Below are 24,835 nucleotides of genomic sequence, written 5' to 3'. Positions count from 1 at the left end.
GGGCTGCCCCGCATCCCCGCAGCATCCCCGGCTCCGGCTACCGCAGCCCGCTCGATAAATAAAGCTCCTCGCCCCTCCGCGGACCCGCACAGCCCCTGCGAGGCGCTGCTCGGTGCGGGGAGGCGGGGGGGCAGCCGCGCCGTGCCCGGGGGGGAGGAGACAGGCGGGGAGGGCGGCACAAAAGGGGCTGCTGCAGCCCTGCCCGCCGCTGCCGGCGGCTCCGCAGCGCAGCGCATCCTTCCCCGCGCCCGGGAGGAGGTGCCGGGCCGCTCCGAGGAGGAGGAGGAGGAGGAGGAAGGCGGCGGGGGGGGAGCTGCGGGCTCGCCTCGCCTCGGCTCCCCGCGGCCGGCACCGAGCCATGCCGGGGGGCGGCGGGCGGGCCGGGGGCGAGCGGCAGCCTCGCCCCGCCGGGGGCCCGCCGGGCATCGCCGCTGCGCCGGCCGGGGGTGAGTGACGGGGCGGGGGGCGGCGGGGGGCCCGACCCGTCCAGTGTGTGTCCCCCCCACAGTGCATCCCTGTCCCGCCCCACCCCGCCTCCTCGGTGCATCCCGTGTGTCCCTGTCCGTCCCCCCCCACCTCGTTGCATCCCGTACGTCCCTGTTCCCCCCCCACCCACCCCGGTGCATCCCGTGTGTCCCTATCTCCCCCCCACACCACCACCCGTGCATCCCGTGTGTCCCTGTCCCCCACCCCTCCACTGCATCCTGTGTGTCCCTGTCCCCCCCCCCCCCCGTTGCATCCTGTGTGTCCCTGTCCCCCCCCCTCCTCGGTGCATCCCGTGTGTCCCTGTCCCCCCCCCTCGTTGCATCCCGTGTGTCCCTGTCCCCCCCCCTCGTTGCATCCCGTGTGTCCCTGTCCCCCCCCCTCGTTGCATCCCGTGTGTCCCTGTCCCCCCCCCTCGTTGCATCCCGTGTGTCCCTGTCCCCCCCCCCCCCGGTGCATCCCGTGTGTCCCTGTCCCCCCCCCCCCGGTGCATCCCGTGTGTCCCTGTCGTCCCCCCGCCTCGTTTCATCCCGTGTGTTCCTGCCCCCCCCACCCCGTTTCATCCCGTGTGTCCCTGTCCCGTCCCCCCCACCCGGTGCATCCCATGTGTGTCCCCCATCTCGTTTAATCCAGTGTGTCCCTGTCCCCCCCCTCCCCGCCGCTGCCACCTGCAAGTTGTGCCTCGGCTCGGGGGCGCAGCATCATCCCCCGCGGGCACGGCTTCCCCCTCCCTCCCCCCCGTATTTATTTATATTTGTGTTATTTCTTTCTTATCCTCTCTTCTCCCCTCCTCTTCGCCCTCTCCTCACGCCTCCCCCCCCCCCCCTAATCCCAGCATCCCCTGCTAGGGAGCATCGGCGATGGGGAGGAGGGAGCGATGCTGCCTGCTCTCTGCCTGCAGATGTGGGGCTCTCCCGGGGTTGGGGGCAGCCCCTGCGGCCAGGGCACTGCAGCCAAAGCCCTCCTGCTGCCCCCGCTTGCCTTGCAAGGAGGGCACGGGCTGGGGACCCGAGCCAAGCCTGCAGCAAGCAAGAAGGAGTAACAGGAGTGTGTGCGTGGGAGGGGGGGGGAAAAACCCATACATACAAAATACATGCGTATGATCATCGTCAAACATCCCCTCCTCTCCGGCTGCTTCTCCATGTCAGATCGCGACAATCGTCCTGCAGAGGGCTGGCTGCGAAGGGATGTGGGCACCCGAGTGCTCTCTCTGCGCGTGTGGGGACGTTGGGTTGCTTGTGGGTTGTATGTCTTGCTGGTGTGGTTCTGTCCTTGTGAGAGTTTTGCTTCCCCGGGTGAGTGTGATGGGGGGGTGATGGGGAGCCCGGCATCTGCTGCAGCTCTAGACTTGCTCAGGCAGCCCAGCAAAGGAGGGAGTGCAGAGTGGGATGGAGAGAGGCTCCTCTTGGAGCCTCAGTCTGTGGTTTTCCTCCGGGGATTTCTGCAGGCTGCGTTTCCGTAAGCCCTGCCTGTTCCTCAGAGCTGAAACTGGGGTCTTGCATCTCTCCCTTCCACCCTAGGGCAAAGCTCGAGTAAGAAGAGAGCCTGCTCCTTCTCCAGCACATGGTGGGTGCCTAGCACCTCTCCTCCCTGCGAATAGCCCTCCAGTTAACTCTGAATCCCTCCCCTTGAGTGGGAAGTTCAAGCCCGTGAAAACACTCAGTGGCACCGCTGCTAACAAGTAGGACTTGAGTCACCAAGAATCCCCAGCCCTGTGCAAACTGAATTTCAAACTCCCACCTGCTCCTGCCTCTGTTTACCCCACCCGAGCAGGGTGTGAGTCAGTGGGAACTTTTCAGGCCCCCTCGCCAAAAGGACGCTCCCATGCTATGTAAATACCACCCACAGTAGCTGTGTTTGAGTCCAGCTAGAGCCTGTGACTTGGGAGTCGCTTGCAAGTTCCTGTTGCTGAAGCCCAGTTGCTGCCTGCTCCTCTGGGAAGTGCTGGAATTGAGCAGGACCTGCTCTTGCTTGGTGTTCAGGCAGCAGAGAACCATCTCAGAGGGAAACCAACAAGCTCTCCACCCCTCAGCACACCTTCAGCATCTAAAGCACTCCCTAAACGCAGCCGTAGTACCTGTGCTGGGTTCTTTTTAGCCTCAGTAATAGTTCTGGAAATGCATTCTCCAACCTGGGGTGGGAGAAGAGTCCTGTGGCTGATCCTGGGGAGCCTCCAGTCTCCCTGTAGCGATACACGGCAGACTTTGAATGAAAGCCATTGCGAACTGCAGAACAGGAGTGAAGCTGTGACTCTGTCACTGCATGTCATAAGTGTCCCTGGAAGATTTATAGCCTCTCTATACCCTCAGGTGATTTTTGCAGTAGCAGTAAGAAATCCACTGCAAGGTATAACATTCCCTCTCTGTGAGGACTCTTGGTTCTACCTGCGTAGCTTGTTTATTGATGCCCTGGATAAGGCAATAATACCCCTAGGGAGAGAGGTGGGATTCTGGCTAGCTGAAGGTGAGTTTTCTTGCCCCGCTCTTACTGTGCTGGCCCAGCTGCTGCCTTTCATACCTTTGGTCCTAGCTGCTGCTGAGGCTCATCTTCATCGGAGGTGCCCAGACTGTGGGGCACCATTTCCAAACTGGTTTCAGGGGCTAAGCCACTACCTGACTCCCTCCTTCCCTGCGAATGCCGTTAAGATGGGATAAAGAAACAATTACCTGTGTGGTATTGCTTAGCAAGGAGGTCAAGAAGAGGAGGTGGAAAATTAGTGCCTTCACATGGGTGTTAGCTTCAGGGGATGCTCACAACTGTAAACATGTATCTAGAGTACTGATGCCAACACAAGACACGATAGCTGGTCTGGAGCATTGCTGGGGCTGCTCTGTGGTCACAGAGCCTACTTAACTAGGCTGGGTGCATGGCAGCAAGCACAGACGTGCTGTGTGTTTGCCTGGGAAGCATACCTATGAAGTTTGTGTGCCCATACATTTCCTGTAATGCTTTGTGTTTACATTTTTCCTTCTCCCACATGCAAGTGGTTAAGTACGGTGTGAGTTTGTGGCCTGCCAGATTGGCGTAACATGTTTATTGCATGTCTTTAACGGATGCTTGTGTGGCAAACACGGGTGGTTGTTTGCTGAGTGAATGTAACAATACATGTGGGTCCTGCCAGGTGCACCTACCATGGAACTCACGGACTTCTGGAGAGTTTGTGCCTGCAATAAATTTGGTGTTTGTAAGCAGTCATGGGTATGGGAGCTGTTCAGAACAGTGTGTGAAGATGTTATTGTGCATGTTTGGTTTGCGAAGGGCTCCTTAGGACAGACAAGTTTCTCTCTCTGTCCCTCCTTTGATTTGACCTGACAGCAAGTAGAGATAAACTTTATCTCATGGCGGGGTTCACAGCTGAGTTTTCAGCTTGCTGTGTCTGAGCTTCTTCCTATCTTGAGAATAGCATCTTTAAGGGCACCTGCTATTACAAATTGACGTTTTCCTCTCCTCCCACCCCTGTTTTGGATCATGAATGTGGAAGAAGGAAGTTCAGGAATTTGGTGATGGATAGATAAGGCAAACTGTGCCATCATTCATTCCTAAAGGCTGTTTCAGTTTTAGGTGGGGTTAGTTGCTGTAAAATGAGCCCTTTGTATATTGTTGGAATCTGTGACCCAATCAGTGGGATGTAGCTGGAGGAGGTGGTGCTAACAAAGGCTGGTACAGCTGACAATAATTCCAGCAGAGAGGATGGCAGAGGGTGTACTGACTGGCACAAGAGGCATCTTCATGTCTTTAGGTCAATGTAAGGTTGTCTCAAAGGGCTGGTTTACATTATCAGCCCTGTCCCCACATGCTTCACCGTCACCCATCAGTTCTGCAACAATAGGTCAGGCTGCATTGCATTTATCCTGAGGACAGGATGGCATCTCATGGTGACTACAATGAAGTGTTACAGTGGCATCTAAAATTGGGGGAAGGTAGGTATGTGGGGCAGTGCAACAAAAGGAGACGTGGGGGTATGTCTGAAGAATACTTGCTGTTCCCCATTCTGGACGTTCTTGGAAGGGCGGTGACAGATCTGCAGTGTACGTGTGGACTGTGTGTAGCAGGCTGGCCTTGAGGAACCTTGGCAGAGCTGTGTGGAGAGGGCAAGCCTAGGATCGTGGTCAGCTCTGGGTCAGGTTTGGGGGGCTTTTGTAGAGCAACACACTCACCGAACTCTCCAGGTTGGGGTTGTGCCAGAGTAGCAATGCTGTGTGGGGTGCCAGGGCCAGACACTTGTCCCAAGAGATAGGGCAGAGTTGAAGTCACAGACCTGCTGAGCTCCACCTTCTAGAGGATGTGGTAAGAGATGCTGTGTGCTGTAGCAGCAGTGTAGGATGTGCAAGAGCACTCTATACCTCCGTCCCTGTGAAATGGATTCTTGTTGCAGCTCTCTGGAAGGCAGAAACATGATTTCTTTACCTTTTTCTGACTCTTTTCTGCTACCTGTAGTGCAAACCTTTTTCTTCCCTCAAGCTTCTCCTGAAGCACAACAGGTAGCTCCTGCTCCTCAAACCTCTGAACGCCTGGAAGAGGGTGGGTGTATTTCTGCGCTCAGAAACTTGCCTGGTAGAGCTGATGGGTGAAAGGGAGTGTAGCACTGTGCTCCGAGCTTTCATCAGGCAGCCCGAGAGAAGAAGCAGCATGAAGGGAACTGGCTGCCTGACAAAAAGTAAGGGCTGCTTCTTCAGCCGTGATTTAGAAAGTGATTATTGCCTGCTTCAGAATAGCAAAAGTTATCTGAGCTGCTTTCTGTGGGGGCCTTGGCCTTTCATACTGAGATAACACACAACACACCCACACCATTAGTTGAATCGGCGAATTGATTGAGCTCAGTTAATGCTCCCTGTTTCCCTAGCTAGGCCTATGTCTAAATAGGCTTTTTTAAAAAAAAAAAAAAAAAGATTCATCCATGGTTGTAGGTTTTGACCAAACTGAGCTCTGCCAGGAGCCTTTTTTAGCCTGTAATGCGCAAGCTGCAACCAGCAGGAGAGGTGGATGTGACTATCCACAGGGAGAGAGGCAGTGGGGGCAACTCTTCTTTCTGAGGATCATCTCGATGCGTTGCACTCTATGGTGAGGTTTCTTTCCAAGAGCCTCAGAGCCAATCCATTAAGCTTCTTTTAATTAGGCAAGCCCCTTATCTGGAGGTAGAGAATTGTCTCTCCAGTTTCCCATCTGGGGAAACTGAAGCATGGAGCAAGGCTGCAGCATGCCAAGTGGCACACACAGGCTCAGCAGGAGAGCAACAGCTGAAGCCGGGCACTCCTCGTAACCTGCGTTGCTGCTGGCTGTCTCAGAAATCACCGCAAATGGCTGGGTTCTGAGCCTGGGTTATCGATAACTTTTTAGTTACTGCTTGGATCCTGCTGCCCTTCTCACTGCAGATATCACTGTCGTCTTGATCTGCTGCCTAATCTATAATCCCGGCTCCCTGCTGCCTTTCCCTAGGAGTGCCATTTTCCCCTCGGTGTGTAAATCCTTATAGGTTGGGCCAGGGTTACTGAGCAACATCGGACTCGGTCATCCCTTTAAGGTGTTGGGGTAATTTTTATCTCAGGATATTGCTGCGTGTGTCTTGCCTGATAGCAAAGCTGCAGCAAGCAGATTTGAAGCATGCTGAAAGACTAATGCAAATTAGACCCGCTTCATAACAGCTTCGGCAACTGTGAAACCTGTGATCTAAACGCAGGTATCTGCTCTGCTGACTTTATCTGCGTTAGGATCCTCAGTTTCAGCATGCAGATACTGGAATGAACAGAAAGCAAGAGAAGACAGCATGGCAAAGAGACATGAAAGGGAGTCTCTCTCTTAGATGCTGAGCCCTTTAAGAAAGAAGGGGAAGGTAAGCTAGAGCCCTGTGATTTTTAAGCTGGTTGTGCTGAGGCTGAAGGAAGGGCTGTGGTAGCAATCTTCAATCCTTTCTCCCCTGGCTTGAATGCTTCTGGCTGGGCAACAGGGAAGGACGGAGGCCTGTGCAGACTAAGCATGTTGGGCACAGACAGATCTTGGAGGCTGTGTGAGCCTGGTAGGGTAGGGCTTTGGAAGAAGGATTTGCCTGCATAGCACTGACAGCAAATGGTTTTTGCTGTGTACAAGAAAGTCCTGGTTTTGTGGAGCTCATAGTGCAAGGGCCAGCTGTGAGGCAGAGCAAAAGATGGGGTAAATCAGGAGAACGGTGCCCTGGAGTGATCAATGTGAGCTACGTGGTGTTATTTAATATCCCCACTCCTGAGGGAAACCTTGGTGGCCCTAATATTCAGGGAGGCTATGTCTCCCAAAGGCAAAGGAGAGAGGCAGAACAGCTTTCAGCTTAGCCTTCCCCGTATGTTATTTGTGTAACAAAACCATTACTTCTTTACTGTCTTCAGAGTGTTTTCAGTTCCCTTTTCTCCTTCCCACCTGTCCCGTCAGCCCTCTCCTCCCCACCTTGCTGTGCCAGCTGCAGCTCTCGCCAGTTCATGAAGGCAAGATGGACCAAGCAGCTTTGCTTGAAGGGGATATGATGATTTGCTGCCTTTCTCCTGAGGCCATGTGAGGTCTCTGGAGAAGAGGTGGGTTAAAAGAATTGCTGTTTCCCTGTCTGCCTTGTGTCCCCAAATACCTTCTGTTGCACTGATTTTTTTTTTTTTTTTGATGCAGCCCTGACTGTTAGCAAATGGCCATTGTGCTCTCAGATACGTGCTATTGGCACAGAGCCTCTGTGGCCTCAAAATCCCTGTCTAGCAGCAACTTTGGGAGCAAGGGTTGACCACACCTGCATTCAGCTTGGCCAAGGGGACGATGGGAACGTTTTTGCATAATTTAGCAGTCTCTTGAATTATTTATAGTGCAGTTGTGCTCTGGAACAGAGTCTTCTCGCTTCCCGTGAGCTCTGGGAGGGGGGCAGGGAATGGGAGTTTGTCAGACATCCAGATTGTATCACTTAGCGATGAAGAAGTGCTGTGGGTTTCCTTTCTGCCCATGTTTCTTCTTGTATGCCTCTGTGCAGCTGAACTGCCCTGAGAATCCAGTTCTGATTTCTGCATCACTCAGGTGCGTGGTACTGCACATCATCTCTGTGGCTTGAGACTGTGTGATATGTTCCTGAGATGAGAGCCTTGTCTGCAGTAGAGAGATGGTGTCGAGCTGGAGGCAGTGAATCTGGTGCTTTGATTTGGTCCCTGACTCAATTGCAGTGATGTGGATCTGGAGCAGGGATCATCAAGACTGCTCTCTAAAATATTCTGGTGCTTTTTTTTTTTTTTTTTCTTTCCCCGAAGTCCCATTTTGTCCTACCAAAGTGGTTTTTTAGCTTTGGCATGACATGGTCCATCGGGCTTTACAAGAAATCATCAGGACCTGAAGACCTGAAAGATGAGGTGGTTGAGCAGCAAACTGTGCGGCTGAAATTCCCATCATTTCTCAGTGATTAAACCCTGAACAGCACCCAGCTGAGGACAGAGGGAGACTGAGGCAGTTTTTTACAGGCTCTTGCAGCAGAGGAGCATGGTGAAGATGAGCTGGGGCAGGTTGAGCACCCACCCCAGCTACATATGAGCTTATGCCCTTTGGCCCTCTGCCTTACTGTGGCAGTTTGCTGTATTATGCAGGTGGGCTGTCCTGCTTCTGCCCTCCTTCTAGTTGCTTCGATGTGATTTTGGCTCCTCACCTTGCATTGTACATCCTTCTTGTTCACCACCGATTTTCATTGCATGCTTATGCATTAGTTTTTTCTTCCTAATCTCCTTCTGTTATGACTTGGCTGTGGCAGCCGACTTCTCAGGAACAGATAGAGTTCAATATCAATGTTTGTGTTACTGAAGACAACAAAAGTGGAGGGAAAGGACTGAGGGTGGAGAGGGAAAGGAACTTGGCCTGTAATCAGCTGATTGTGGCAGTAAATGGCTTTGTCTACGGCACTGTTGAGCAGAAATGCTCACCTCCCCTGTTTCCGCCTGCACGCTGGCAGTTTGTGGCTTTTGCATTTAGGGAGGAGTTGGCCAGCAATCAACAGATGTCCCTTGGACAAGCTGTGCTATCCCACCTGGCCCTGGTGTGGTTCTCAGTTTCTTCAGCCTGAAACAAAACCCATTCTTACATCAGATGGTTTTACCTCTTGTCAAGGACATTGGCAGCTGGCTAAATGCAAAATTCCTTCTCATCTGTCTAAAGAAATAAGGCAATCTAAGGAAAGAATATGATGACAAATGGTCCCAAAACCTGTGCGATGCTCAGGATGGCATTTGATTTCCCTGATGAAGAGTAGTGCTCTCCCCTTTCTCCACAGACCTGCTCCCAGTTCCTTCTGCTTGGTTTAATCTGAAGATCGAGGTACTGTTTTGCTTTGTGAAAAGGAGTGTTTGTACAGAAGAAATAAACATATTGTTGAGACCCAGGCCTTCTGCAATGCCTGTAAACAAGATCCAGCTGCCTGTGGGAGGCAGAAGGGAGATTTATGTGACCCTGAGTTTAAGTATGTTAGGAGGCTTTTGATTTCGTTCTGGGAAACTGCCCCTTTCGTGGTACCATATGCCTGTTACCGGCATAGAGCCGTTGCTGAAGATTTGATTCGTATGGATTTAATCCGAGGGGCTGCGATGCTGCAGTCAGAAGGATTACATAAGCAGGGGGTTGTCTCTGCAAGGCAGAGCCCCTGAGCCCATGCCCTTTGTCCACCCCAGAGGTAGGAGTCCAGGCTGATTTGCTTCTGCCTCAAGGCAAGACATTGAAGAGCGCTCTGCCTATCAGTACTTTCTTTCCCAAAATAATAACAAAGTGAAGTGGCAGCGGGGGATCCAGGCGGCACTGTGTCGAGGTCTTGCCTAAGTCTTGAAAGAGGAAATGAAGAACAAAGGCACAAGAGACAAATAAATAAGGGTGTGTTCTTGGTCCAAGAAAAATTCCCGTGGGTTTGTGTAACATTGTCGGGAAGACGCAACACTCCCAGTGCTGGAGTTAGTTTTTGAGAAATAAAAGGAAAGGGGCATCTAGAGGCAAGAGAATGAGGAGGGGGAGGTCAGGGATGTGGAGGAGAGAAGGAGAGAGATGCTCTAGAGAAACCTCTCAGCATGGAATCAGGTTTCTCTGGCTGTTCCCGGTGAAGAGGGGTTAATGCTCTTTGCATGGGATTGGCTGGTCACCAGACATTCAGAGAAGAGGGGGATTGGGGGCTGCCAAGCAGGACCCCTGTGGCCTGGGAGGAGGGGAAGGAAGAGGCTGGGAAGGCTCTTCCAAACAGTAATAGATCAGCTACTGTGGGAAAGTGAGAGCAGTGCCAAACCCCAAGTGGTTAGTGATGGATGGGGGAGGAAAGAGGGTGGGAATGGAAGGCCAGCTCTTCTCTGTGGCCGCTAGGATCTTGAAGCTGTTCCATGGCCTCTCTTTATTTATTGTCTTCCTAGGGTTTAGTTACTCCCCTCCTCGATCCATTTTGGAGAGCTTTTATCCTGGGGATGAGCAAACAACTGCCACCTGCTTCAAAAATATCTGGAGGCAACATGCTTTCTGCCTGTCTGAATGGGTCTGTGCGCTCTACCCATCACCACAGCATCAACTGCTTCTTGCCTTCTTCCTTCTTTAAATGCCCCTCTCTGGGCCCGTGAGGCATCTGCTTAACCACCTTCTGGGCTGCACAACCTGCATCTCCCTGTTGCTTGGGCTGTTCCTTATCCCCAGGAACTCTGCTGCTTTTCTTTGCACAGGGTTTATATGCGTGATCTGGCATGTGTCTGCCATGTGCTCTTCAGCCATGGGCCTCAGCTCCATGGGTAATCTTGATGGCCTGTTTTGGTGTTCTGCTCAGGATTTGTGACTTGTATTCCACTTGGCATACATGGACTGCCTGCCAGGGTCTGCTTTGAGTGCAGTTACCTGCTGCTCCTTCTTCCAGATCCTCCTTGAGATGTGCTCCTTCCCTGATGCTGCTGGGAGGAGAAAGCAGGCTCATGGTGGTTGAACAATGCTTAAAGTCCTGTAATATTAAATGTCAGAAGATTTATCTACATGTTACCACACTTTTGGTGAGAAGTGAACTGGTGAAATAATTTAAGACAGTTTCTCCAGGTCAGCTACTTGTTTTCATGCCTAGGCACTCTTCTTGAAGCTTATTTTTTTAACCCTGTTAGATCTGCTGCCGATTCGGCTTTACAGAGCAGACTTTCATAAGATTGACAACTTGAATTCATACAACTGACAACTGAGGGGTGGTGAGCTGTGAAGGTGGCGAGTGAGGGGAGAGAACTTATGAAACAACAGCCTCTGTAACCACACACCTCATCTGAGGTCTCAAAGAGCTTCGTTTTCTTTTATTCTTGGACAAAATGGATTTGTCCTGTTCCTCTCTGCAAGACACAGACTAGTTGGGAGTTTTCACACACTTCTGTTTGAGGACATAAAGTTGCTTTTTTCTATTTTTTTTTTTGTGTGTGTGTAGTTTGATCCTTTTTTCCTTTCCTGTTCCTCATCTCATGATGGAGCATTCCTTCCCTGTAAGACACCAAAGTCAAGAAGCAAAAAAAACCTAACTCCATTTTGCACTACTGTAAATGCTGAACTCTTGAAGCAGTGAACAGCAGCAGTACTGTATTTGGCTGGGATGAAAGGACTTGCATCCTTAGCGAGTGCGTGTACTGTAGAGGGCAATGAGCAATGCCTCAGCTCACCCTCTGTCCCGAGAGACCAGATCCCGGAGCCAAGTGGTGATGCAATCTCAATGATCATCAGAGCGATCTTTGGAACCAGATGGTTTGAGGAGGCAGTAAGGAGGGTTGAGGAAAAGTCCTTCCAGGATATCAAGCATGAGCGAAGGAGAGAAGAGGATAGGAGAGGTGCTGCTTCTCCTTTAGCAGAAAGAGCACTTAGGCTAGTGATGCTAAGAAATTAAAACTGTGGCTTTTGAGAGTGTCTGAAGAATCAGAGTGTGCTGAAGCACCTCTGGAGCCATGGAAATTCCTATAGTGAGACTGGCTTTAGCTGGAGAGAGGAGATTAATTACAAGGAAGTCTAGTACAACTGAAGGATACTGAGAAGAATATTCAATAGACTCCAGTGGAGTTGGAAACTGAGCTTGAAGTATTTCTTAGCATGCAGTACTGTACTCCTGTGAAATCCAAGTACTTCTTTGATAAAATTAAACTGATGTCTCTAGGCCATTATTGGATTTTAGTAGAGCTTTCTAGTCTTCCTTGAGCAGATCTATCTTTTAAACCGGGGGCTGGAGAATTATATAATTATGCTGCTATTAGTATTATGGTAGTTACAGTAAGAACAATCTGTTCAAGTGGGGGGTTTTTATAATGGACTCTGGTGTTCAGATGCTGGTCTATTCTGCGGACTTCTGGAAGATCAGTCTTGAACCAAAATCCTGTCAGTAAAGACTGCTTTATCACCAGGTCTCATGTCCCAGTACTCCTGTGTGGAGGATTAATAGTTGCTTTGTCCCAGAACATACAGCTATCTTGCTGTGGCTGGAAATGTGGCACCTAAAATAACCAAGGCTTAGTCCACCCAAAAACTGGACAAGACGCTTAAGAGAACAGTACAAACAATGAAACCCCATGGAAAAAGTGGAGTCCAAAGGTACTGTGCTTCCAGGAGTTGGATGTGTGAGCACCCACAGTACTTCAAAAGCTGGAGGTGTCCTCTTTAGTTTCTGTATACAGCAGATTGCAGCTACTGGCATGAAACACTTTAGTTTTCTGTAAGAGCGTGTAGAAGACACATGTTTTTTTTTCTGACCACAGATGTTTCTGGTCTGTTGAGACCTAGCAAGGCCTGGCACACAGTCTTGAGGCTTGTGGTTGACACGATGTACATCCTCTGTCTGCCTTCAGAGGGAAGGGGAAGGCAATGCCTTGGTTTCTCAGCTGTGCTTTCACCCTTCTGTGGCCAGTCTTATCTTAGCCTTGTGTAGATTCACCCCTTAGCTGTCTTTTCCTTCTCCATTCACAGTTTTCTTCCTGCACCTGTTCAAGGTGTATGGATGGCAGCTCTGGAAGTCAAATGGACGCTGTGGTGGCACCCTGTTGAGAGTGGTCACCTTATCCCTGCTCACCTCCCTGTTGAAAGGGAGGAAGATACTCAGCACAGAGCCTGTTTCTCCTGTAGCCTGACCTTACTTGAAGAGTAACTGGGTGGATGGCTTGTTCCAACTAATTGTGCTGGCAGCAAGTCAGTGGCACCTTGTGGCCTGTTGCCTTGAAGCCACAAAGGAAGCACATAGCATGAGCTATTGCTGTTTTGCATTAGTGCTGCAGGCAGTAGCTCTTGATGAAGGTCATAGAAGAATGTGGTGTTCTGTCCTTGAAACTTGAACGGAAGCCGATATGGACCTGCTTGCGTTCAAACCACCTTGTACTGTGACTCCGCCAGAAACTCCTGCTGACATCCTTCTAGCTTGCAGCCCCTGACAACAAACACCAAGCCTTCCTTCATGCGAGAGAAATGCTGAGCTCTGGCTGCCTTCTGGTACATCGTACTTCTCTCCACTTTCCCTGCTGCCCAGCTTTGCAGGATAATCTTCTCTTCCTATGGTTATCCAAAGCCTAGTCCTGCTTTCCCTGAGCTAGTCACATGTCAGTTGTAGACAAATAGTAGGTTTTCCTGTGTCTCCTTACTTCTGTGGGTGTTTGCAAGTCAAAAGTAAATTGAGATCTTGAAGTGTTTTAAGGTATTGTGACCACAATATGTTGTGATGCCTGTGCGGATGGCAGGTAAGCCTAGTGCTTCAGAGCAGAGAGAGAGTTTGGCCCTCGATGTGGAGTGGGGGATGGAAGTCACACTGGATTTTAATCTGCTGTGTAGAAGCGATTCTAATTTGAATTGTTGCTTTGTGTTGAAGTGCCTGAGTGATGGGCAAATATGCTACTGCATGGGTGTTACAGGATAACTTTAGACAGAGGAGATGAACGTTTCTGCATGAGGGGAAAAACAGAAGCTTCTACGCTGTCCTCCTTCTCTCTTGTAACCATGGGGAGGGGTCTCTTGAGTTCTGTGCCTTAACGAGATGAAGTGTGGAGTATCATGCATCCATGGCCTTGCATGGCCTCTTGCCAGTGTCTTCCAGAAGAGAACATTAGGACTGGTAAATTGCCAGCTCTTAGTGGTGCATATCTTTCTGGCTCCTTGAAAGTCCGGATATGGTTTCAGGATGGTATAAATCAACTGGTCACTTGATATAATGGCAAAGTAAAACGGTAACAGGTGCCTGGGGATAACTCATACAAAACTACTTCTAGCTTTCCTCCTTCTCTGAAAGCCCTTCCCCTGCATGGTAGAGACATGACTTCTTCATGCAAGGAAATATCAACGGGATCCCTTACAAAAAGAAGCCTTCGGCTTTTCTTGCTGAGACTGAATGTTGCTGAAGTGTTCTATAGCTGCATGTTCCCTAAGGAGCTGTGTCTTAACGTAGCTGACTGTCTATACTCCTCCTGGCTTCTTCTTCTACTTGAACACTGAAGCTCTTTTTGCTGTTGTTTTTAACCTGGCAGCAACTTGATCACTCTTCCAGAGATCGAGTTGACTTTTTTTACCTTCCTCCTTATGCAAAATTGGAAGGGAATTACCTCTTCTTGTTGTTTTCTGTGTTCCTGTTAACTGATAGCTTCCTTGTGGCAGAGCAACTGGGCTCTTTTATGACAAGCTGAGATGTCTCCCTGACTGGTACCTCCTTTCTCATTTCCACCACGTGTAAGTGTTCTGGATGGGGAAGGTGGGTCCAGGTGGCCAAGAAGGCCAATGGCATCTTGGCTTGTATCAGAAACGGCGTGACCAGCAGGTCCAGGGAGGTTATTCTCCCTCTGTACTCGGCACTGGTGAGACCGCTCCTCGAATCCTGTGTTCAGTTCTGGGCCCCTCACCATAAGAAGGATGTTGAGGCTCTGGAGAGAGTCCGGAGAAGAGCAACAAAGCTGGTGAGGGGGCTGGAGAGCAGGCCTTATGAGGAGCGGCTGAGAGAGCTGGGGTTGTTTAGCCCTGAGAAGAGGAGGCTGAGGGGAGACCTTATTGCTCTCTACAACTACCTAAAAGGAGGTTGTGGAGAGGAGGGAGCTGGCCTCTTCTCCCATGTGACAGGGGACAGGACAAGAGGGAATGGCCTCAAGCTCCACCAGGGGAGGTTTAAGCTGAATATTAGGAAAAAATCCTTCACGGAAAGGGTCATTGGTCCCTGGCAGAGGCTGCCCAGGGAGGTGGTTGAGTCACCTTCACTGGAGGTGTTTAAGGCACGGGTGGACGAGGTGCTGAGGGGCATGGTTTAGTGTTTGATAGGAATGGTTGGACTCAATGATCCAGTGGGTCTCTTCCAACCTGGTTATTCTATGATTCTATAACATCATCTTCCCCTGCTGGCCTTTGTCTCCAATTAACTACCACTCAAAGACAAATCTTTCACTGCAGCACTGATCAGAGGTATGGGGAGGGACATGCAACTGATGGTTTTTAGCACCTCAGCCCACCCAAGGGTCCGTGAATGCACTCCACTCCCCAGCCGAGGAATCCCCGGCGTGTGAGAATAGAGGTTGTTCCCAGGGAAGAGGTTTTCAAGAGGGCACAGCTTGCTTCTTTGCTTCCTCCTTTTAAGGGGAAATAGGTTTATGTTCCACTCCCTAACAAAGGAAACTGAGCATTTAAAACCGCTTCCTGGGACATGTCAGCAGCAAAACAGCAGAGGGTACTGCAGGGCCAGCTTGCTTTGGCAGAGCTGCAGGGGAGGGCTGTGTGCACCAGCCCAGCTCTTCCAGGCACAAGGTGCAATAAGAGAGAGGCAACGCAGCCATGCATGGGCTCAGTTTTGCCAGTGGGTGAAGAGCTGCATGGCCATATGCAGAAGGAACCTGACGGATATCTATGTATTTAAATGTCAAGCGAGGAAAATATGCGTTACTTCCTAAAATCATGTGTCCTGCTATGTTGACATGACGCACCATGCCCCAGAAAGTGAAGCAGTTTTCTGCCTGTCCAGAGTTAGGACCTTTTGTCTGGGAATTTTCCGTGGCATGTGGATCATCACAGCCATCTGGGAAGAAGATGATGTGCCTTGTATCGCTCCTTCAGCACCTGTCCTTTGTCCTGGGCCAACCTAGAGGAAGCTGTCTGTCCTGCATTTCTGTATCCTGTGAGGACTGGAGTGAAACCACCATTACCCTGTTGGGATTGCCTTATTGGAGCAGGCCAGCTATTCATCTTGCCTGAGCTTCAGTGTCTGAGAGAAAGTGACCTGATATCTGGAGGTAACGCCTCAGAGAACCTGGTTGGAGAAAGCTGTACTAATTTACCAGTGAGGAACACTTAAAGGAATGGTTGAACTCGATGATCCAGCGGGTTCTTTCCAACCTAGTGATTCTATGATTCTAACACTTTCTCCTGACATCCAGCCACTGCTAATTCAGTGCTTTCAGCTTCCTTGTGCCCTTCTCTTCCCCATGCTTCAAGACATGGCAAAAACTGGTGACAGGCAAAGAAAAGGCACTGAATACTCTTCTGCCTTGCAAGTGATCTCACTGCTCCAGCAAGACATTAACAGAAAAATAAATACCCTGGACACAAAGATGCTCCTGAGGGCTTCTGCAGCCCCTTGTTCTACCCCCATGAGGAAAGCTTGACAGCCAGTCCCAAGACGTTCCTTTATGGCTTTGAACAAGAGAACATCCAGCCATGAAGCCACCACACAGATGGTCTCCCAGTAGCTGTGCCACAACCAGGCATGCAAGATTGGGCTGTGGAGCTGTGGCAAGGGGGTACAGGAGGTGAGAGCCTCCCCTGGTGTGGCCCCTTGACCAGAGGTCCTCATTCCTCCTTCTTCTTGAGGAGGTGGCCTCCTCAGTGTGCCTGAAGCCAAGACCCTGCCTTTCCGCTGACCTGTGTCCTGTCAAAATATATAAAACCCCCATAAACATTAACAAATAGTATGACTGTCTTTGTGTTTTGTCTTTTTTTTGGTTTTTTTTCCTCTACTGTGGCAATGGTGTAACTTTTCCACCAGCTTCAAGCTCCTAGTGTCCTCTTTCAGAGCTTGATGTGGGACTCCTTGCCCTGCCACCCAAGCATACGGGACAGTACTGGGGGACAGTGGTTCTCACTGAAAAGGTGACCATATAGTGTCCAGAAACATTTGTTGCTGAGCTGCAAGGTACAATCAAAGACAACCTTACAACCTTTCTACCAAATTGTGTATTGGAGCCATCTGTAGAGCCAGATATGTTTTCCCTTGGGCAGTTGCCATCTGTCTAAATGTTTTATGGCTTTTCACTTTAGTATTAGAATCTCTCCAAGTTAATAAGTAAACGTGCTGTGATATATGTTACTTTGTAGCCTCTGAAGAGGTGGGAATGGGCTGGGTGCTGCTTCTCTATTCTCCCACAGTGGGACATGGGTCAGTTATGAGGACCCTTGGGGTGGGGAAATAGGACAGCCCCTCTGTGGGGTTGGTGGCATGGGTCCCTCAGAGGGGACTATCTCCTGCAAACTTTTGGTCACTGGCACCCTTGCGCACTGGGTGGAGGGTTTGTGAGTGATGCCACTTGGGAATTTTGGCCCTGGAACGGGGAGGGCGCTGGGGTGGTGAGCTGCCGTGGAGGACCGCGTTGTGGAAGAGGGATAGCAGTGTTTGGAGCTCGGAGTGGGTCTCTGCCTCTTCACCTGTTAAGGAGAGGACAGCTTTTGCATTGCAAAGGACTTTTGGATAACCTTCACCTCAACCTTACCTTCCCTAAACAGCCGAAGTTGAGCGTCTTTTCTCCTTTCCTTGGGTGAGCTTAATTTTTTTCTTTCTCTTTTTAATCCATTTTTTGGATTGTAGTCTTCAATCACTTCTCTGCCTGACAGCAGCTCTGCACTCCCTGCCTGGGCTGGAGGAGGGGAGGTGGTATATGGAGAGGATGAAGGCAATATTTTGTGCTGCTTGGAGGGGAGGGACTCCACACTGCTGGCTTCTTGCTGATGTGGCATGGATCCATCTTGATGGCATAGTATTACCAACAGAGACAGCTAGGTGGTTATTTCAGCCACCTTGATCCAGTTAAAAAAACCCAAAAAAATGAAAACAACCAACTCATTATCTGGTCCATAGAAAATGAACAGCAAAGGGCAACATCTGGAGAATCGATGGACTTCAGAAGGGCAGGAGAAGAGTAGAAGTGATAGGATATTTTTTTTCTCCTATTCCCTATGTGAACTTGGGTAGCAGTTCCTAGGAACAAGGGTGGGTTTAGGGCACGTATTGAGGAAACACTTAAAATATCTGGGGAGAGAAGGTATTTTCTGGATTGTGGCAGCTTGCTTAATGATCCTGGTCCTTTAAAACTTCTCATGTGCTGGTTGTGTTTCAGCTGTGTACTCCCTAATCAATGGCCTTCCTACTCCCTCTTTATCTTCTCCATGCAGGGCACGAGGAGGCCTACGTTTATTTTGTTTCAATCCACAAACAGGGGCAAATCTGCCAAGTGTAGTGAGTTCACCAAATCAAGCATTCCTGTTATTCTGGATTTTTTTGTCTTTATGCCCTCTCGTTGGTGCCTTTGAGTTTACAAGACTGACTGATCTAGCAGAGGTTCAGCCTAGTATAACCCAGATGAGGCAAAAATGAATATGCCAGGGGGTGGAGGGAGTAGTTCTTGGATTTAAGTCTCAAAAGATGCATGCTGAACTTGGACCAGCTTTCTGCCATCCCCAACCTGTCTTCCTACCAGTAGTAAACTTTTTGCACATCAGTAACTATTGAATGTGACTTTCTTTTTTATGACTTTTCCACAGGATGAAGATGAGACGCCATAAGCTCTTTCTGACTCTCTGCATGGCTGGTCTCTGCCTCATCTCCTTCTTGCACTTCCTCAAGGCCCTTTCCTATGTCACCTTCCCCCGGGAGCTGGCTTCACTTAGTCCCAACCTTGTCTCCAGCTTCTTCTGGAACAATGCCCCCGTCACACCTCAGGTCAGCCCTGAGCCAGGGGGTGCAGAATTCCTCCGCACACCCTTGTACTCCCACTCCCCCTTGCTCCAGCCCCTATCTCCCAGCAGAGCCAACGAAGAGCTGCACAAAGTTGAGTTTGTGCTGCCGGAAGACACAACAGAATATTTCGTCCGTACCAAAGCCGGTGGCGTTTGCTTTAAGCCAGGCACCAAGGTGTTGGAGAAGCCTCCCGTGGGTGCACAGCCGGAGGAGCGAGTGGATGGTGCAGCCTCGGGGCGGCTGGCTCGCAAGCCACTGAGTGCCAACGGGACCAAGCGTCGCAAGTGGGTGGAGTGCGTGTGCTTGCCGGGTTGGCACGGCCCTAGCTGCGGGGTCCCCACTGTGGTCCAGTACTCCAACCTGCCCACCAAAGACCGCCTCGTGCCACGGGAGATCCCTCGGCGGGTCATCAACGCTATCAATGTCAACCATGAGTTTGACCTGCTGGACGTCCGCTTCCATGAACTGGGAGATGTGGTGGACACCTTTGTGGTGTGTGAGTCAAACTTCACAGCCTATGGAGAGCCTCGACCCCTCAAGTTTCGTGAGATGCTCCTCAATGGCTCCTTTGACTACATCCGCCACAAGGTGCTCTACGTCTTCCTGGACCACTTTCCCCCTGGTGGCCGCCAGGATGGCTGGATTGCTGATGATTACCTGCGCACCTTCCTCACTCGTGACGGCATCTCTCGCCTCCGCAACCTGCGCCCAGACGACGTCTTCATCATCGATGATGCTGATGAGATCCCAGCCCGTGATGGAGTGCTCTTCCTCAAGCTGTACGATGGCTGGACAGAGCCCTTTGCCTTTCACATGCGCAAGTCACTCTATGGCTTCTTCTGGAAGCAACCAGGCACCTTGGAGGTGGTATCAGGCTGCACCATGGGGATGCTCCAGGCTGTCTATGCTACTGATGGGATCCGTCTGCGGCGCCGTGAGTACTACACGATGCCTGGCTTTCGGCAGTATGAGAACAGCACGGGACACATCCTGGTGCAGTGGTCACTGGGCAGCCCCCTCCACTTTGCTGGCTGGCACTGTTCCTGGTGTTTTACCCCAGAGGGGATCTACTTCAAACTGGTGTCGGCCCAGAATGGGGACTTCCCCCGCTGGGGTGACTACGAGGATAAACGAGACCTCAATTATATCCGGGAGCTGATCCGGACTGGTGGCTGGTTTGATGGTACAACGCAGGAGTATCCCCCTGCTGACCCCAAGGAGCAGATGTATGCTCCCAAGTACCTGCTCAAAAACTACCAGCGGTTCCGCTACTTGTTGGAGAATCCCTACCGAAAAGCAGAGGGTACTGGGTGAGGCCACCAGGGCTCGCAGGGGAAATCAGAACTTCACAGCAAAGGGAAAAAGTCCGGTGTTCTTCTGTTCCTTTCCTTTTTTTTTTTTTTCCTTTGGTTCTGGGTGGGGTGTGCCATTTCTCCAGGGTCTCTGCCCTCCCTCCCTCCCTTCCTTCTCTTCTTCTCTTCGTCCCAGTGTGATGCCTGGGGACTGAAACTCCTTGGTTGTGTGAAGGGCTGGAGGACCTGCACTGGTAGTGACATAAAGACTTCCCTGCATCTCCCAGACCTCTCCTGCTGGCCGGAGACACTCTCTCCAGCCAGCTGGCTGATTTCCCTTTGGGGAGGCTGGGAGGGTCCTGTGGGAGAGAGGGCAGCTGTTCCCATCCACCCTTGTCCTTTGTGGATCGGAGCAAGCACAGATATGAGCCTGGGCTATTGAGTGAGTGTGTGAGTCAGCAGGCACAAACCGATGCAAGTGGTCACGTGTGGCGATGTATGTCACAGGCATTTTTTGGATCAGTGAATGTGCAAAAGCATCTCAGTATGCATTTATTTTTTGTATACCTCTATATTCAATGAATATTTTGTGGAAGGGAAATCCTTTGCTTCCAAGGTGTTTTCCCCACGATGCAGCCTTCTCCTGCAGGCTTAATGCATCTGTCGTGGGCTGTGTCTTGCCCTGATGCTCCAACAGTCATGGAGCAGGTAAACGGGAAGCAGAGGAGAAAGCTGATTTTTTTTTTTCTTTAACTTTTGTCACCCCTGCCCCCACAACAATGCACTGGCTTGGCCCACAGAAGCTGAAGCATCTTCCTTGCAGTACGTGCTTCTATTGGGGCTGGGATGAGCTGCAGGGGACTTAATCAGGTGGTAGGAGTGTATGTTTACAAGTGCATGGTTTCCTATGTGCATGAGTGCTAACATGCATGGTTTTGGTATGCACGTGGGCATTCGTTACCAGTATTTGGGGGGAAGGGGATGTAGTTGGGCTTGTGTGTGTGTGCTTGCAGGAAATGGTGGGATCCAGAAGCTCTGATCTCTGTGTTGGCATGGATGACTTCTTGGGGAATTCATAGGAGTGAGCCAGGGGGACCATTGGCTTTGCATAGGAGTGCTACACACTGGGGACTGTTGTGTGCTTCCCTGGCTGCTTCTGCAGCTCTGTGGGCTGTGCCCGTTGCAGGGTTGCTTGGTTACACCTGCAGGTTATTCCTTCTTGCTGTGGGGTAAAAGGGAGAGAAGGGCAAAGTTCTGAGTCAAATGGGTGTTGTGGGGAAACACGAAGCCTGTCAAGGGACAGGACCCATCTGTCTGCTCTTAGGGTGTGAGGGAGCTTGTGGAGAAACAGGCCATGGGCAGATTCCCCCTGGGGCCAAGAGACTGTTTTGGGACCAATGCAGAGAGCGTATGCAGCCCACACATGCAGCCTTGGCCGTGCATACAAGACCATGCAGAGGAGAGGGGATCTAGAAAGGCACTAGTTGCAGCTGGTTAGGCTGGTGTCTGCTCAGTTTGGCAGTGATGAGTAGTTAGGATCGACCTATTGTTGTATTGGATTGATTCAGCTCATCAAAGAGGCAGATACATATCTCTACCCTTACCACCCTTCCTGAGCAGGTGGCTTAATGGGGAGCCCAGTTCCTGGGCTGTAGCAGGCAGAGAGTGAAAAACATGGTGAACTTGCTCTGTTAGCCTGGCGGTGGGCAGACTGGGTCACATTCCAAGCACAGAAGTGAGGATCATATGGAGGAGGAGGAAAATGCTGACATAAGGAAGGGTGACCCTGACATCAGGCCAGCTGTGCTGAAGCAGGAGGGTTTCTGTTGCCATTGACTTACTCTGTCAGGACTCTATATTCCTGTGTTGTCCAGCCCATTCCCACCCTTGTGCCTCATTCTTTTCTCTGTATCTCTTTCTCATTCCTATTTCTCTCTAGAGAAGAGAAAAACATCAAAAAAAAATCTTTATTGCTTAATAAGACTGAGGCAGGAACAGAATGAAGATGAACATCTTCTGATCAAACTGAGGAGTTCATCTTAGCTCCTTCCACATCTCATGTGCCACAACACTTGCTTAGAAGAACAAAAAGACCCTCTTTTGGGGATTATTTGGGTTTTTTGGTTTGGTTTTTGGTTGTTGGTGTTTTTTTTTTTAAATCACTTCTCACTTCTGCTCTTTCTTCCTCAGAGGTAGAAAAGCCTGTTTGGGATCTGAGTGGAGGAAGAAGCTTTGGTAGGCAGAATGCTTTTCCTCCAAAGAGAAGATGTTGCTCTTAAGTCCAGAATTTTTGATGCAGCAGGAGGGAGTCCTGTCACAGTCATGGGGTCCTTGTGCCAACCAGCTGCATGGAGGCCTTGGGCATAGAGAGAACATAGAGAAATGGGGATTCAGCAGAGAAAGGAGGAGCCTGCGTTGAGCAAGATGAGAGCGGTAGTACTGAGGCTGCAGCAGGGGTGAACGAGTTTTCCCCAGGGCAGCCAGAGGAGAGCAGGCACATTAACTCGTGGGATCCAGTAGCAGAAAAGTATGGAGGAAAGAAGCTATTTCTCATTTTTATTCTTGGAAGGGAGCCTGATGTCTGTTCTTGTACCTTTGGCTTTGCTTTATCTCGGTGACAACACCACAAGCCCAGTGCCAAACCTTGCTGAAGACAGAAGAGAAAGAGAAGTCAGTCTTTGCATGGGTTCTTCAGCAGCACCAGAGCCCTGTGAAACTGGGGCTAAAGTACATGTGTGCTGGGGCAGGACCTCATTATCTTCTACAGTGGGAGCAGCCTCTCCCCTGATACCAGCCCTTCCCATATCTGGGTGTCCTTGGGGATTTCTAGTGCACTGCAAGTCACGTTTTCATTGCTGAGGAATGGCCGTTTTCTCTTGGGAGTTTCCAATGAGCCCACAGCTGCAATATCTGGATCTTGTGTTCCTGAAGTACAGCCTGTTGCTTTCTTTCCACTCTCCTCTATTATTATCCATCGTTCTCCATTTCTCCCTCTGAATTGTCTCTCTTTTTCCCCTCTTGGGCAGGAGAAGGTCCTGCTGGAAGAGTAACACTGAGGTTCTTCTACAGGACTCTGTCCCTGTCCTCCTCCTGGATTTACTCGCTTCCTTATTCTTAGGAAATTAAAGTTAAAACATCCTTCTGTTGTGGTGGGAGGAAGAGACTATACAGATAAAAAGCATTCATATTTTTTTCTCTTTCTCAAGAATCATTTAAACATTTCTTGATTTAAGGCCAAACCAGTCAATGTTTCTGTTTAATTTGTCTGGCTTACCCTATGTTTATTATCCTTAGGGAGCTAGAATGCTTGTCATTAAAAATCTTCCTTCTTGTCCCTGGGGAGGATGTGGACTAGCAAGCTGACTTTTGCACAGTAATTTCCCAAGGTGGTGGCTTGCCCTCTGTCCAGCCTTGCCTGTTCTGCTGCACGGCAGCACACAGCGGGGACAGCCATGGTCCCAGGCACCCTCCACAAGAGGGAACCCAAAGGCGTGTGGGTGTTGTGGGGTGGTGAGAGAGGTGAAGGAGAAGGCAGGTTTGTATCAGATCCTCATTTCCCCATGCTGAACTGAGGTGAGCATTAAGCCTCCTTCATCTTGTCTGAACCAGGTCCTGAGGTTTGAGAAGGACTAAAAATTCCTGTCCTGCCTCTGGGCTGGAACTGGGATCAATCCACCAGAGCCTGATATCTGTTGGTTGTTGTAGCAATGAGCAGCGAAGCTACATGCCTGCTGTCTTTCTAGGAGTGAAACTGTCTGGTGGAAGGAGGGAAGGCATCACCAGCCTTTCCCTGAAGTCCTCTTCAGCTCCGTGCCTTTTCTTCCCCAAAACATTCAAATTAATTGGTGCAAAGGAAGGCCAGGTAGTAGGTGAAGCAGTGTGGCACCTCCAAGCCTTTCTCTTCCCTTTCTGCCTGTTCATCTCTCTTCTTGCCTTTCTTTGTGCTTCCTACCTAAAAAAGGCATTATGTGCCCATGCATGGCTTTGTAGTGGGAAACTCCCCTTCCTCCTTTGCCCCAAGTGAAGGGAAGGACGTGGGCTGTGGTAGACCTGCAGCAGGTGAGCTTGCTGAAGCAGGAGGGAGAGGGGCACGTTGGCTGTCTTTGACCCTCTGGAGGACTGGAGGATAATGCCATACCCAGGTGATCAACAGAAAAGATGGGGTGGTCTTGTGCCTGTGTGGTTGGTATGAAGGACAACACGCTCAAGTCCATTCTCACTGTTGCTTTTTCTGATCCCTGTGTCCTGCTGAGGTGTTTGCTGTCATGCAGCTCAGATCAGCCTGCGCTTCATGTCTCTGTGCCAGGTAAACTGAAGGGACCTTACGGCCTCCAGGTATTGTACGAGTCAGGATGGAGAGTGTTGGAGCAGAATGGGTGTTTGTTTCCCTCTGCTCCCCTTTGGTGTATCCTTGTGGGGTGGTAGTGTCTTTTTGCCTCCCAAACATCCCCCAGGCTTTGTACCTGTCCCCCAGCCAGCAATCTCCGTGGCTGCTATGCCTCTGCACTGTGAAGACGTGAGTCCAGGGTCACACCTGGTCTGATTAGTGAACACTGGTGAGGAGAGAAGGGATGGCTCGCCCTGGCTTCATTGACCTTAAACCTTGGTGAAAAAGGAGGGAAGTGAGAGGGAGAATGGATCCCAAATCCCTCCACTGTTGTGTTCTCCCCGTCCCCCAAAGAAACCTCCCTTCTGATTTCTGAGATGTTGGACAGACTTGCTTTTATGGAAACAGAGGGGGAGCTGGATGTAAAGAGGTGGCAAGAAGGGCTTGCATCCAGCATCAAGAAAGAAGAGCTGTTTCTAATGCAATACACTGACATTTAAAGCTTTGGGGACTACAGATAATGGCTTAAGAAGGGATCTAAGATTTCAAACCACTGGGTTTTTCCTTCCTGTGCAGATGATGATGCAGTGTCATCCTGGAGGTGGTCCAGCAGCACTTCTGAGGCTGGGGTACACCTGGACCTACTTGTGACGTTGCCTCTGGGGTGTCCCCAGAACACCCTGCTTCGGCAAAAGAACACGTGGACTTGCCAAATATGAAATAAAAGAAGGGGAAAAAAATCAATGAAAAATCAGAGCGTCTGCAAAAGCTCCTTTCCACTCTGTAATTTATAAACAGCAAGTAATAATGAACTTTTTG

General features: G+C 50.4%; 1 protein-coding gene across 3 annotated transcripts; it reads left to right on the top strand.

Moving 5' to 3' along the window:
- The first annotated feature begins 207 nt into the window (after positions 1-207).
- On the top strand, positions 208-21,682 carry MGAT3 (beta-1,4-mannosyl-glycoprotein 4-beta-N-acetylglucosaminyltransferase). 3 transcript variants are annotated; one of them, XM_069855779.1, is made up of 2 exons: positions 208-446; positions 18,202-21,682. In XM_069855779.1, exon 2 carries the CDS (start codon positions 18,203-18,205, stop codon positions 19,709-19,711), a length of 1,509 nt encoding a protein of 502 aa, XP_069711880.1. In that variant the 5' UTR covers positions 208-446; position 18,202; the 3' UTR covers positions 19,712-21,682. The 3 variants fall into 3 exon arrangements, with proteins under 3 accessions (XP_069711880.1, XP_069711889.1, XP_069711898.1); XM_069855788.1 differs by lacking the exon at positions 208-446 and adding an exon at positions 6,129-6,313; XM_069855797.1 differs by lacking the exon at positions 208-446 and adding an exon at positions 15,661-15,680.
- The last annotated feature ends 3,153 nt before the right edge of the window (positions 21,683-24,835 follow it).

This window comes from Phaenicophaeus curvirostris, chromosome 1 (genome assembly GCF_032191515.1).
Source record: "Phaenicophaeus curvirostris isolate KB17595 chromosome 1, BPBGC_Pcur_1.0, whole genome shotgun sequence".
NCBI lineage: Eukaryota > Metazoa > Chordata > Aves > Cuculiformes > Cuculidae > Phaenicophaeus > Phaenicophaeus curvirostris.
This window is presented reverse-complemented; position numbering and strand designations above follow the sequence as displayed.